This window comes from Neolamprologus brichardi, chromosome 11 (assembly GCF_056152115.1).
Source record: "Neolamprologus brichardi isolate AB-2024 chromosome 11, ASM5615211v1, whole genome shotgun sequence".
Classification (NCBI taxonomy): Eukaryota; Metazoa; Chordata; class Actinopteri; order Cichliformes; family Cichlidae; genus Neolamprologus; species Neolamprologus brichardi.
In genome coordinates, this window is record NC_142114.1 from 4,156,641 (window position 1) to 4,171,075 (window position 14,435).

At 40.8% G+C, this 14,435-nt stretch overlaps 1 protein-coding gene across 5 annotated transcripts in view; it reads right to left on the reverse strand.

The window, feature by feature from the left end:
- Positions 1 to 919: 919 nt before the first annotated feature.
- LOC102777661 (focal adhesion kinase 1-like) overlaps positions 920 to 14,435 on the reverse strand; it is a 75,575-nt gene continuing 62,059 nt past the window's right edge. For all 5 annotated transcript variants that reach the window (XM_087848006.1, XM_087848004.1, XM_087848005.1 and 2 more), the window contains 6 exons: positions 7,239 to 7,278; positions 6,357 to 6,460; positions 4,450 to 4,605; positions 3,804 to 3,884; positions 3,572 to 3,657; positions 920 to 3,079 (listed from right to left, as the gene is read on the reverse strand). In XM_087848006.1, coding sequence (XP_087704132.1) covers positions 2,953 to 3,079; positions 3,572 to 3,657; positions 3,804 to 3,884; positions 4,450 to 4,605; positions 6,357 to 6,460; positions 7,239 to 7,278 — 594 coding nt within the window. In that variant the 3' untranslated portion in view covers positions 920 to 2,952. The remainder of the gene's footprint in view (positions 3,080 to 3,571; positions 3,658 to 3,803; positions 3,885 to 4,449; positions 4,606 to 6,356; positions 6,461 to 7,238; positions 7,279 to 14,435) is intronic.

The window sequence follows — 14,435 nt, forward strand, 5'->3', positions numbered from 1 at the left end:
TGTGCAGTAGGATTTTTATGAAGGGCACTTACTCATTAAATTCAGCTCTTGGTCAGTCTCGGTGTAGAAAATATAATCCCTGCTGTTTGTCTGTGTGCTCAGATACAGCGACAGCCATAACAAAGCAGTGTGCCAGCCAGGCCACGTGCAGAGGAGCTGCCTCCACCGCCTCACTCGACTCCAACGGAAACGGGAACGCCGTCAGCTGCTGCAGCAGCTATGACTTCTGTAACTTCAGCAAAGCCGACTCCATCAACAGAAACAACAAACTGCTGCTCCTGACTGTCGGTGTGGGATTTCTGCTGTCACGCTGAGCTCAGTGGGACGCGCAAACCGCACAAACTACACCGCTGCCGTCTCCACACTACCTGGAATCTTATGCATCTTGTAAATACTGTTTATATTCGAGGCTGTTTAACAAAAAGCTTTTAAAATATCACTGTGTACTCCACATGCACAATTAGATATCGTAGTATTTATAATACTGACAGACAGAGCTAGCTGTTACACATTAAAGGGTTCAGAAATTGACTTTAGCTTTTAATTCCACAAAAGGTAAAGGCAGTAAGCTTATATTAGCTTATCTGACAGAAATCTGTGGATTTATCTGGTATTCCTGGATATTTGATCATCACAAATGTCTATTATGCTCAAGAAATGACGGCTCAGTTACAAAAATGAATGAATATAGACATTAGTTGCTTAAATTGCTTATGATTTTCCTTAGTTTACCGTAGTTTCATTTTAATTGAGAGAGAGACAGAACAAGAAAATAAATATATTGATTTGCACGTCAGTGAGTGAAAGTATTTGATCCTAAAACATGACTTAGTACTTGATGGAGAAACCCATGTTGGCTGCACAGTGGTAAAAAGGCACTTTAAATAAATCCCAATCAACTACAAAGTGGACAGACTTATTTCATTTCATAATTATTTTTATTCCATTGTTTTTTTTGTTTCCTCCTATTTGACAAGATGGCTTAATTAGCCCAGAAGACAAAATAAATACCAGTGTTTACTAGTACGAGTTCTGTACAATTCACCAGTGATACACACCAGTATAGCTTACAATATACCAACATGAGCAGATTTACGCAACAACAAGGAAATAAAATAGATTGTTTCGTTTGGGGGTTTTTTCTCCTCTGTTTTACATTTATTTTATCCCTAAAACACCCAGATTGATCGATCTGATAGTTGCGTTGCTGGCTAAACATGGAAATCACATCAGGATAAAACGGGTTTAAAAAATAACAACAATAATAATAATAAAAAACAAACAAACAAGAAACAAAAAAGGAAACAACTTAGGATGTGTTATTTTGGTGCTGTGCAAATATGCTCTTCTTTATACCAGTATATCATGCTATACCAGTACAGTCACCAGTATATTTCATATAGTAGTATGTGACACTCCACATGGGGTCAGTATTAACAAAGACGAATGTGATTTTCAGTTCAGTGTTTTGTGTCTGAGAAACAAGTTCCAGTCATGTGGCTCCACATTTCATGTGTTTGGTTCCATGGGGACTATTATTAAGTCGGGGAGGGGGGGAATTTTTAAAGTGTTACACCTGACAAGAGAGTTGGAGTCATAAATGTGATATGAGGTTTGTTCATGTCCCCGGGAAAAATACTTTAAGTGTCACTAGTGGGTGATCGGACAGTTAATGTAATCTTATATTGTGAGCGTACGATTCATATTGGGACTATATGTGAGGAGACAAAAAAAGGAAAAGGAGACACGAACCTCACAAAATTAGTGACCACTCTGAGACGTGTCACTGTCTTCTTCCTCGTGAACCAATCGGAAGCATCCTGCCACTCACGCTGAACACATTTTTTCCAATTCTTTTTTTTTTTTTTACACAGCAGTCAATTGCTGGGGTTGAAAGTTCAACATTTTTCAGTATAGAGGACGAAGATTCCTCAAAACAACACAAAAAACATGGAGCTGATCGATAAAAAGAGTAGACTGAACTGAGTGCGAGTAGGGGAGGTTTCTGTCTGCGGTGATTACCCGCACAGAGCTGGACTCTTCACATTTGGAGTCTTTAAAAGTGGCTCAGAGAGGAGCTGAGGAAGACTGTGGGAGTAGGGGAGCAGTAAGAGTGAAAGAAAGGAAAAGGGAGTGAAATAGAGAGAAGAGGGGAGGAGAGTGTTTTCTTTCCTCAGGCAGTAGAGTGGTACTAGACTGTCCTCAAGGCCTATTCTGCTTTTTTACATTCCTGCCTCTGTCTCCTCCTCTGCAATTTGAGTCTATAAATAAAACACTGTGAGAGGGAGGAAACCAAAAAGCCCAAAAAACAAAACATAACAAACATGTGATGTGTATGGCGATGTAGAGATATTTGATTGGAGAAAGGAGCTCCCATTCAGGAATCGGAACGTCAGCAAACGGGGGCGGCCGACGTCTAAGATCCCACAGTGAAGTTTCATGCAGATATGTTGCAGATCGGGTTGCAATCCACCCGATCTCACCAGCTTTCATGATAGCGTTTCTGTCGGAAGTTTTGAATCCACTTAAAACTTTAAGCTGCAGAATCTGGCTCATCCCAAATCCAGATTTGCAGCTTAAAATAATAAAAAAAAAAAAAATCACGAGTAGATTTTTTTCTTCCTCCTCTCGTCACTGTATTCCACTCTGAAGAGAGCGAAGCTGCCAAGTCCCTGATTCAGGAAGTGTTTCTGCGCTGTTCTCGTATACAGAAAGTCACAGTGGTGGAGATTTTAATCCCAGTTGAACTAATTACCTCGGCTATAGCGGGATTAAAAAATTCTAACGATTCATCACGGACCATTATCAGATTATCAGAGCCACTGCTCTCGCCGTTGATTTGTAAAGCAGCCACCTCCGTCAACACATCAGGACTGACGTCTGGAACCCAGGAGTCTTTAGAAGTCACGATGATGCCACCCTCTCCTGTTGGTCAGCTCGGACTACATGGGGCTAGTGTGGGCGGGACTGGGCCATCATCTTGAGCCGGGATTGGTCGATAACATCCAGCAAGTTCTTGGCATCAACAGCAAGAGCATGAGCCGCCGTCAACATCTGCTTCTTGTAGTCCTGCTGGAGGCTTGGAGCATCAATACAGAATATATGCAAGATCAGAGTTTTAATAGTTAGTGCAGCATTAATGATCATATGTGCAGATGTGACAGCATCAAGAACGTGAGCATGACACACACTCACTGGCCACTTTATCAGGTACATCTGTTCAACCTACTTGTTAGTGCAAATATCAAATCATCCAATCACATGACAGAAACTCAGTGCACCTAGGCTCATTAGTACCAACTGAGCATTGTTTAAATGGCACAGCCCACCTAAGTGGCAGCATAATGCACCAAGTCACAAAGCTCAGATCATCTCAAACTGGTTTCTTGAACATAACAATGACTTCGCTGTACTCAAATGACGTTCACAATCACAGTCTTAGTCCACTTTTGTAATGTGGTAGCAAAGCAGATTCACATCATGTTGAGTCTGTGCCATGAGGAATTAAGGTAGGTAAGGTTTACCTAACAAAGTGAGTGAATATTCTGATGCTTTTAGTTTGTGCACCTACCTGGTCATCACATATTGTTGGGCTAACTTCATCTTTGCAATCAGTTCTGCCAAGTCAGAGTTCAGCAGCTTCTGTGCCATCTCGATCTGGTGCAGAAAAGCGTAACCGTATAACATAAAATACAAGCTGGAGCAGCTGTGTGATCAATAATGTGCTTTTACGTGATTTATTAACAATCATTAAACTGTTTAATAACATAAAGTGAATGCTTGTTAGTAAAAACGGTGTCTACCTCTCTGTGTGTACTGGCTGGAAGTTGAGGTAGAGTCTCATCTACTGTGGCCAATAATGTCCTCAGTGCCAGACCCACATCCTGAAACACACATTTTTTTTCACAACAGGACAGCTTACATGTGGTATTAATAATTCACATAGTTTGTTTTAAATAATCTAAAATCTGAAATTTCTAATAGAGAAGACAGAAATGAGACAGTGCTGTAGTCCCTTCTTAAGGTTAGCAGCTTGGCTAAACATTAGGTTAGGGATGTTAGCTACACGGGCTGTTTGCCCTGCTCTTCCCTTTCTACCAACGTGGAAAAAACCCTTTGGAGAAATAAAATGAAATGCATTTTTGTCAAAAAGACTCACAGGAAAACTAATTATTAAATCTCTTTGGTGAAAAGCTGCTCAGGCTATCTGCAGAGTCAGGTTAATATATGAAGCAAAAATTATTCATGAAGGAGTAGAAGAAGTGTCAAAATTCCGTCCTTGGAAAGCTGCACCGGCCAATTAAACTGAAACAGTGCGTTACAGTGCTCAAGGACATAGCGGTTATTAAACTGCACAGAGCTGCTTTGATCTACTGTGCTGAGTTTTTAGCTCAAAGCCTGCAGCTCCACTTCAGAGAAATAACAAACTGCCGTTTGTGCCTCTGTTACCTTGACCATGGGCACGTATTCCTCGGGTGGAGCCGGCTGGATCTTGCTTGACATCTCGATCACAGCTTTGACCAATCCCGTCACGTTCTCGTACACTTTGTCGTTCGACCGATCCAGATTGGCGGTGGGAGGCGGGCTTATCTCCTGAGGCTGCAGCTAAACCACAGAAGAAGACAAAAAGCAGTGAGTGAGAGGTTCTTTGAGTGAATGTGTACCTGGGAAAGAAGTGTGGGGACTGATGACAAAAACCAGCTGAAACAGTGTGGATGAAAACAAAACATTTGTTAAAACATTTACCTCCACATATCCTGCTCGATTGTAAAGACGTTCATCCGCCTTACACACTAGATACATTTAAAGGTCCAAAGTAAAATAATAATAATCAAGAGAGTTAAACAAGTAGATTAATGAGTGAATCAATATCTATTATGTTTCTACTTATGTTAAGACAGTGCATCTGATATACCCAGGTTGTGATGCCTGTTTTGTGACATGGAAACACCATCACACCATCGACCCTAACCCTAACACCGTAACCATAGCCCCATAGCCCTAACCCTGACCCTGTCCACCCACTTATTTGCACTTTTTCCTGAGTGGGCATCAGCAAGTCTTGTTTCCATGTCGATGATGACATCATAACAATTTGATTGGTCACTTGCAATGTTGAACCTGGGCCATCATTAATTATGATGATCCAGGAACAACACCAGCACTCTGAATATGAGATACACTGTCTAAATGTAGAGGTATTCTCTGGCCACTAGATGGCAGTGTCACACTGCCATAACCTGTGCCGTAAACCTATCAGTTGAGGATTTTAATTAAATACAGATTCCCCGTAGGAGGTCACATCTTCCTGAACCTGCCATATAAACCAATCATCATCTTGCACTAACATAAAGCGCTTTCTCATTTCTGTCTTTCCATTTCCTTCACCATCTCTCTTGCTCAGTGACATCACCTGACCACTACCTGCAGGTATACTTCCCACATCTTGAATACAAAGACTTTCTCTCCCCTGCAGTCATGCATGCATGCATGCATGTATAAACTCTTATCCTCTTTGCAATTTCACTTCATTTTGCACATTTTTTCTGCATCTCCCTTCACGCCCTCGCTTTTCCAGTCCTTACTGAATTCTGGGCAATCAGTGAATCACCGCCTACAGTGAAAACAATACAACGCTGTGCACAGAATGACCTACTGAAACCACTTGAAGCATTTATCTAGAAAAAATAAGCATTTGAAAACTAGCTGCTTTATAATCTGTAAAAAATATGACCCTATTTTATTAGGATGAGGAAAACCTTTTAATTCTTAACCAGGGAAGAAAAAAAGATTAAACCTTATTAAAGACTCACTTGTCTACTAGTTACAAAGAGAAGCATATAATTAGTGCTCAAGTAAATAAAAAAAACATCTATAAAAGTTAAAAGCACTCATATCTGAGAAAAGGAGAGAAGACAATATAAGCAGGAAAAACAGACAAGGGGAAGTGCAGAGATGAAGTTAATACTACAACAGAATGTGATTTGTTGGACAAAGAAATCAAAGGGCTGATGGAGGAGTAGGACAACAATATGGAACAGGAGACAAGACGCACAGTGAACACACACAGACGGTGTGCTGCTTACCCGCCAGGGCTAGGGGTCAACAGTAAGGCAGAGTGCCGGAGAAGAATGGGGGTGAGGGGAGAGAGAGACGGAGCAGCCAAAGGAAAGAAGATACAAGGATAAATATTAATGCTCCAAGCATTCAAAACATGCACTGTGTCCACTCGGTAAATGTGTCCCTCCATGTGCTCCTGGAGGAGCATTTCATTCATTCATTCATTCAGTGTGTATTTCTGCTTGTACTTTTGCTTCGGAGCGTGTGCGTTCGTGCACGTGTGTGTGTGTGTGTACCTTGACTCCATCATTGTAACTGTCTCCAGTATTTAGACAGGCCAGGCTGCTTACTTGGCACTGGGCCCCAGGTCGAGGGGGTTTCTTTGGCGGGGCCACATGCTCTGCAGGAAACAACATACGACAACGTGTGAAGTACAAAAATATTTCTACTCACAACTTATTCCTAAGAAGTGTGGGCAGATGCTTACTTTGGTTTCGCAGCAGCTCAGATTATAACACAGATTATAATTAACTCCAGCCTAATTTTTGCCAAACAAAGCGTCACCTCTTAAGATTTGGTTTTTATTTGAATTGTATCTATGCTTTCTACTTCTTTTCACACCTTTTAGCCTCTTTTTCTCTTCTGCATTTGATGATGTTCTGTAAAGAACATTCAATTGCAAAGTGGGATTAAAATTGTCGTATGAATAAAGTTTTGATTGATTTATAAAGTCTCCCACAAACTGTTTCAAGTATGAAACGTCTCTCTTCTTTTACATTAGTATCTATCAGGAATCAGGAAACATTTAATGGACAAAAACGATATTCCATCCTGGAAAATCATCCCCCAACTGGCTACTATACGTTTCTGTTTTCTCTGTATATTTACGCTCTGAGCACTGAACATACTGAACATGACATGCTGTTTGAGTCCATATAACCAGAGGTTGGTGTTCTCACTAGCAGGCCAGCAGGTTCACAGCTGGATCTGTCTTACTGTGACCACAGACTAAACCCTGCAGACAGACGCTGACCTCAGAAAGGCCAGAGATACACAGCGTGCTGCACTGTGTGATGGTATATGTGTAAGTTACATATCTTGGGAGAAAGAGAAGACAGCATATAACAATAGTGGTTGCCCTCCTGTAATTGTGGCAGAGTTGAGGCCCCATCTATTACCTGGTTTGCCAACGGGCTGGTATATGTGCTGGTTTCCTGTCTGCGCAAACAAACAAACAACAAAACAAAGCACTGGGTTAGCGATTGCACAGACGCAGACATAATCAGAAGCTTTGCCGGAAATTAGAACTTCACAGCTTTAAACCACCAGCGGCCTCAGCACAGAATCCAATTTACTTTGTCATGTGACACCCAGCCTCAGCTCGCACACAGCTAGCTCACAGTCATTTGCGGCAGAGAAGCTGTGGGATTATGATATTATTTTATGCCATGTTAGACCCCTAATTAAAGATTGTGAATTATTATGTAGTTTCAGTTTGCATTATGCTCCTGAACTAGAAGAAGGTGATAATTATTACATTTGGTAAACTGATTTGCATTACATTAGACTGTTGATTTATTGTGAATGAATGATATTGTTTTATGATGCATTATACTGCTGAGTTATAAGAAATACTGTTCACAGAAAGTCATCGTCTCATTTGTCTGATTAGAAGAGAACAGAGCATACTGCCCCATTTCATCAGGAGCAGATAAACAGGGAGCCAAGGTCGTAGCTTAGGCGCTGTGTGAGAAAGAATGTTTAGGCTCTGATGATTAGGTGGGGGCCACTAGAGGCTATAAGAGTTTGATCAATGCTCCACCATTTTGAGATCTGATGCTGTCTGTTGTATGGTGTCCATCTCCCACGCGTGTGTTCATTAAATCATCGTTTGACTTGACCCGGCCGGACCAGTGTGGTTATTTTGGGTTTTCCTCTTGTATCCATTCCCAATATTTGAATCCGTAACAGTTTTGGGGGCTCGTCCTGTGGTATTGGGATGGAAGTTTTGGAGGCTTGGACGGTCCGAGGTGGTCAGACGGGCAGACATTATCCGGCAATCGAACTGAGTGGACAGGCGCCTTTATAAAAGAGGTAGGCACAGGCCTGTTGATTTTATCCGAAGTGTGCTGAATTGGACGATGAAATTAAATGTCTATTCAGTAAAAGTTGCCGGTGAGTGTCTGTTTTGATTTTGAAGAAAAATCTCATGAGTGTTGAAACTTGAAGTAAGGTTATAAGTAATAATACTGAGTTAGAGGCTCAAGGTAAAGAAAATAATACTGAGTTAGAGGCTCAGGTAGTTTGATAGGGAATTGGTCATTTTTGTGAGTTAGAGGCTCCATTGGTCTAAAGGATTGCATCTGTGTTGGCCATGTTGAGAGTTAGAGGCTCCATTGTCCATAACGTTGCATCTGCGTCAGTCATACTCTTGTTTTAGAGGGTTGACGGCGGTTTAAAAGTATTATAAATTTTGTTAGAACGGTGGTTAGAGGCCACTAGGAGGCGCATAGCCCGGAGGTTACGCTCCCTCCTGGCCGCGGACGCGCGACCTTGACCTGTCGGCGAACAGGGTTAGTTCAGTTGGTCACTGTGGAGCTTGGGGCACTCCAGAATAACTAGGAGTTAGAGGCTCCTTATCTGCGCTTTTTTGGGCACTGTAAATTGACTTAGGGACTTTAGAGATGAGGCCAGATACAGTTAGAGGCTGATACTGGTTAATTGATTACAAAAAAGTTGGACTTTCTTCGGTTGGACCCGTTATCTTAAATTTGTCAAAATTGTGTAGGCGCTAAAACTTTCAGGCCTGAGAGTGATTGTAAATATAAGACGTCTTTGTAAAATAACATAGAGAGTTGAGTGTGAAACGAGGCTGTGTGTGACGACAGTGCGCTGCAGCGCTGCAAGCTATTTTTAGATAGTGTGTGAACATGCAAATGAGGTGGCTGCTGTGAAGCCCATAGAGGACTTCCTGTTTAGCGTGTTATTGAGTTTTATAAGTATAATTTGCAAATAATAATACATGCCTGTAATTAAAACGCTGATTTTGCTGATTACAATATTACAAATAAAGTTTTAAATCACTACGGTGAATGTTTAATGTTTGGCTGAGTTTTAATATATGAGAGACGGCTTCGCAGCTGTTGGGGGTAAGTGACCGGAAACTTGCATGCCCATAAAGGGCAACTGCCTGACTGTGTGAACTATGCACCAAGAGAGAGAGTAAAATCTAGGTGGATGAATTAAATGGATGTTGTAAGAAAAATAGTAAATGAATGTTTTAGTCTCTTAATACAGGTGGATTTCTCTCAACCAGGAGACCTGAGTACAGCAGCAAAAGGATAGATTAATAAAATTGGGACGACACACATGCCAAGCTCTGGCTCAAAATTTTACAGTTTGACCTCTCACTTTGTCCCCACCCGAAAAAGAAGCTTAAAGGACATCTTCTCCTGCAGTTATCGGCTACCATAACTGGAAATTTTCAGGCAAGTTTTTCACTGAATTGTTTTTGGCACCATGTGTCCCTGAATCTCACAAGCAAGCCCTAATTCCTGGTTGAAGACATGGAATGCTGTTATTTAAGGTGGTAAATCAAAATTTGGGAAACAAAATTAAAAACACACAACTAGAGAAATGCCTTGTTTGAGAAAAAAGTTAAAATATCCCACCCACAAACGCACATACACGCAATGAAGAAACAGCTTACACTCATGAACACGTGAAGATTTTCCAGCAAGGTTAAAGCAGCAAAACTTAATATACACCTGATGTTAAATGATAAAGTCTATCCACTACTAACAAATAAACTCTCTGGGTTGCAGGACAACAACTTGACTTCAAAATGACAGACACTGGTAAATCACAAACCAGTGATGAAATAATAAATTTAGTGGTTAAAAGAGTCGAATTGTGACATGTTTTTTTCCTGATTGAATAATACAAGAGATTACTGAATGAAATAAAATTTCTTTTTTGAATTATTAAACATGATCTTAAGAATTTTAACGTGTACCTGTGTTGTCCTGTCAACTTGGTGGGTTATGAGTTGATTATATAGTGAGAAAAAACAAAAAAAAGGGGGGGAGAAGGCTGACACAGGGCCTGGCCCCTCTCTGAATAACATAGCCAAAACAACATTATTTTCAAACAACATCATTTTCCTGTTCGTCTGTTTTTGTTTTGTTTTTGTTTTTTCTCTTTATGCTTAATTACAGGCTGCTTTGTCGGCCCGGAAAGCCGAGGCTGACCTGGACTCCTGCTCTCCCCTCTACTACCTTTGCTCTCCCTTCTACCATCTTTGATGTGACCCTGACCAAATGCTACAGCAGCTGGACTCACAACAACAGCCTGAGAATGTCAACAGTGCTGCAGGAAAGAGATCTCATGCAGCGGAGACGGAGAACGTTAAATCCAAGGCCCGTTTCACTACACGGGGGAGATTTCCAGACAGCTTCAGCTGACAGAGGTGTGACGAGACGCCTATTAAGCCCGGATGAAAAGTGAGGCCGAGCAAAAGAATGCTGACCTTAACAACTCTGCATCAAAACTGGGCAGGACAGTGATGGACCAACACGGATGATCGGGCAGCAAAAAGGGCGTGCCAGAGACACGAGGAGTAACTGAGGTCAGAAGGCACCTCAGATTGGACAAAAGCACCAGAAGAACATAAGCTGAAGGCACAGGTGTCGGGGCTCGGTCAGGAGCTGACCTCTGAGAAGAGCCGAACAGCAGAGCTGCAGAAGGCCGTGGAGCAAAGCAAGGAAAACATCAATAAACTTCAATCTGACGTGTACGGAAAAGACTCTGAGGTTTCTGCCCTCAGTGAGAGCTCAAGACATCAGAGCAGAAACTGAGCATGCCTCAGGAGGAGCTGGCTGCTAATCGAACCCATCAGTCAGGCTTAGAGTCCCAGATACAGGACTTGAAATCAGCCCGGAGCTTGCTGGAGCAGGAGGTTGTCAAACCTGACGAGAAGCTCCAACACCAGGAGCAAACCCTGAAGGACCTACAGAAGCAAAAAGGGTCAAGTTAAGGAGGAGCTGGACAAGGAGAAGATGCAGGACACTGGAGAAAAGGACTGCCTCAATTGGGGTCAGAACCAGTATGGAGAGAACTTTGGGCAGCAGCACCAATGGACCCAAACGGACTGAAAAGGAGGAGAGCAGGACCCCAGAGCGCGCTTCAGGCCATGGTTTACCCAGAACACCAGAACAGGAAAGTGATGAACACAAACACACACACAAACACACACATCTACATACACTGACTCAGAATTAAGAGAAACACACATATGAACACATATGCACTCGTTGATTGACTGAGAAATGACACACACACACGCACACAAATCGAAATGCTGATTCAATTCACTGAGAAGTGATCCACACACACATACACATACACACATACATATACATGTTTGTGCAATGAAGAGTGATACACACACGCTGATGCAATGAAGAATGCTTTACTAACAAATGCTATGCTGATATGCAAAATGTTGCACACAAACCTCCAAATACAGAATTTGTTACAACAACAAGAAGTAATTGATAGTTAATTGGTTAAATGCATTTCATGTCACCCAGAGGGCATTTGTGTAGATTTAGGGGACAGGGTCTAGAGCAGTTTGGTTATGAAAACAATGTCTGTGAGTGATGTCTGTTTATGGCTCAAGGCCTCAACTGAATTGTTTACTGTGCTTCACACAGCCTGATAAGGAGCAGTGGTACAGAGTGAAAATGATGAATTAACGGTGTGAGCCTTATTTCGGAGAGTCACATGTTTGTGATTGAGATTTAATTGAAGGAGGAACACACTAAAAAAAAATAATAATAAAAATAAAAATAATAACAATAATAAAATATAAAATAAAAAGAAGAAAAGGGGGCCAGCCCTTGGAATTACGTAAGCATCCTACATGTATTTAACACAATTGCCTCAGGCTTTAAAGATCTGTACAAAATTCAACAGGAAATCATAGCTTCCCTGTATTTCCTACATTGTTGACATGCTGGTGAGTGCTGTTGCTCCACAGTAAGAAGGTCCTGGGTGCAAGTCCACAGTCTGGTTAATTTGCAGTGGTTTCTCTCTGGGTATTCTGGTTTCCTGCCACAGTGAAAAGTCATGCAGCTGTTAGAGCTAGGTTAATTGATGATTCTAAATTATCCGTGAATGTAAGTGTAAATGGTTGTTTGTTTCTAGGTGATAGACTGGTGACCGGTTCGGGGTGCACCCTGCCTCGTAACCTATCACTTTAGAGTTATTTCCCAGCCCTCGTGCAATTAGGATAAAGATAGGAGGATGGTAGTTGTTGTAGACCCATTCAATTTTTATGGTAATCAGAATTTAGACTTTGTTGAACCGTAGGCAATATGAAGACAACATGTAGTATTTAAGGGACCAAGTAGAATTTGGATAAAAGTTATTGAATAGTGTTGAAATAAAATGACAGAATTGTGAAGGATTAAAATATTCCAGGAGCTTAACTTACTCCATCTGAACATGTCTTAATCGTGTAATATGAACTCAAAATGCACAGGTTTACTGAATATGAAAAGGTTGTGTTGATTTAACTCAGTTGTTTAAGTTTCTACCAAAGCAAAACATTTGTGTGCAACTAGGGTCCACTATTGACTGAAATAAGTCCAACACGTTTTTGTCAGTGCAAAAAGAAGTTACGGTACCTGTATGCTTACACAATATTGTCCCGGGACGGAGAAAAACTTTCTGGTGAAGTTTTGGTTGATTTTGGGTTTTGCTTAACACTAGGTTGATTTTATCAGTGAGGTTTGGATTGTTTTCTTTCTCTAAGAGAGAGAAAGATGGTTTTATGTTTGGACATGTTTCCAACGGGCCCCAGTATTTGTTATTAAATGAGTATTTTATTGGTTACGTTTGTCTTTGCTTTTGTTACAGTGCACTGAAATAAGAACATCTGAGAGGAGTGATCCACCGGTGGTGATATTTTGGTATTTTGTGAGTTCCTGATTTAACAAATCAGCTCTTTAATCCAGGCCTGAGAGATTGAACTTTAAAGCGCTATAAAACATGATTACTAGAAACAGTCGCAAAGTATTTTTCTCCATAATTATAATGGGCTCTGGAGAAATTCACTTATATGGGACATTGATCACATGAGAAGTCCTGAACCTAAAAGGATTGCAGCGAGTCAATCCAGTCCAAAAAACAAGGAACTGTTTTTCCTTTAAAATGATGACGTCATCTTGCTGGTGATGGAGCCTCGAATAGGTTGCGTGTGAGACTCCATTATCAGCAATATCTGGTATGAATGTGTGTGAATGTATGCATGTGACTGGACTGTGATGGACTGACGACTAAAAGTTTAAACTGACTTGACACTGAGACAAAAACGATACCGACTTTAGGATTAGTACATGTCTACAAACAATTCACCCAGCTTGTAAAAGAAGGGTGGATGTTTTGTCTCGCTTTGTTTTGTTTTTGCAGGAGTAGGAGGACAGAGACTAGGGGGGGAGGCTGTAGCTTCACATGAGTGTGAACTGCAGACTTAACCCTTTGGTTGCTAATTTTGAGCTACGGATGTTTCCATTAAGAAAATTGTGTTTTATTAGCTGTGTTTCGATTAATGCAGCACATTATATTGTTGGGAATGTTAAATGCTAAAGTGAAGAGAAGCTTTGATTTCACTCATGACTGAACATGTTATTATTAACCATAGCGGGCCACTGTAAAAAGTCAATCAATTTTGATAGAAAAAGCAAGAAAAAACTCTATTGATACCTACACAGCAAATCCAGCATGTCCAAATTAGCACTGTCAGATTTGATTTCAACAATTTTAAAGTGTCTATATGGGTCCACACCAGAGAGTGTTAATTTGACTCTTTTTGGAGGGTTGGTACGTTAACTCTGATTTAGTGTTAAACACCAAATCTCTCTGGAGTTGATAATTTGGCACTTGGTGTTAAGAGTTTATATATTAACTCTCAAAGAGTATTTTAGTTTAACTACGTAAGAGTTATCTTCTAATTAATTCTAAAAAGCGGGAATTTTACTGTTCTGAACTTCTAGAAATTTCTTTTGGAAATAAACATTTACTAAAAAGACGCAATGGTTTTTGAAAAACATTTATTCTGAACTGTGCACCACAATTTCAAAACATTTTCTGAAAGATGTAACAGTGTACATGTTCTCACTTTCATTAGAATTTTGTTTATCAAAAGGTCTGACATAGGTGAGCTGGTAAATGCAAATAACAGCATTCTCATCACTTATTTCAATAAATACAAAATACAATATGCACGTCCTTCATTCATCACTTTGTGGAACTTCAACGCACTTCTGCTCTCCCCCATATTCCATCTTCACAAGCATATCCTATGTGGAGAT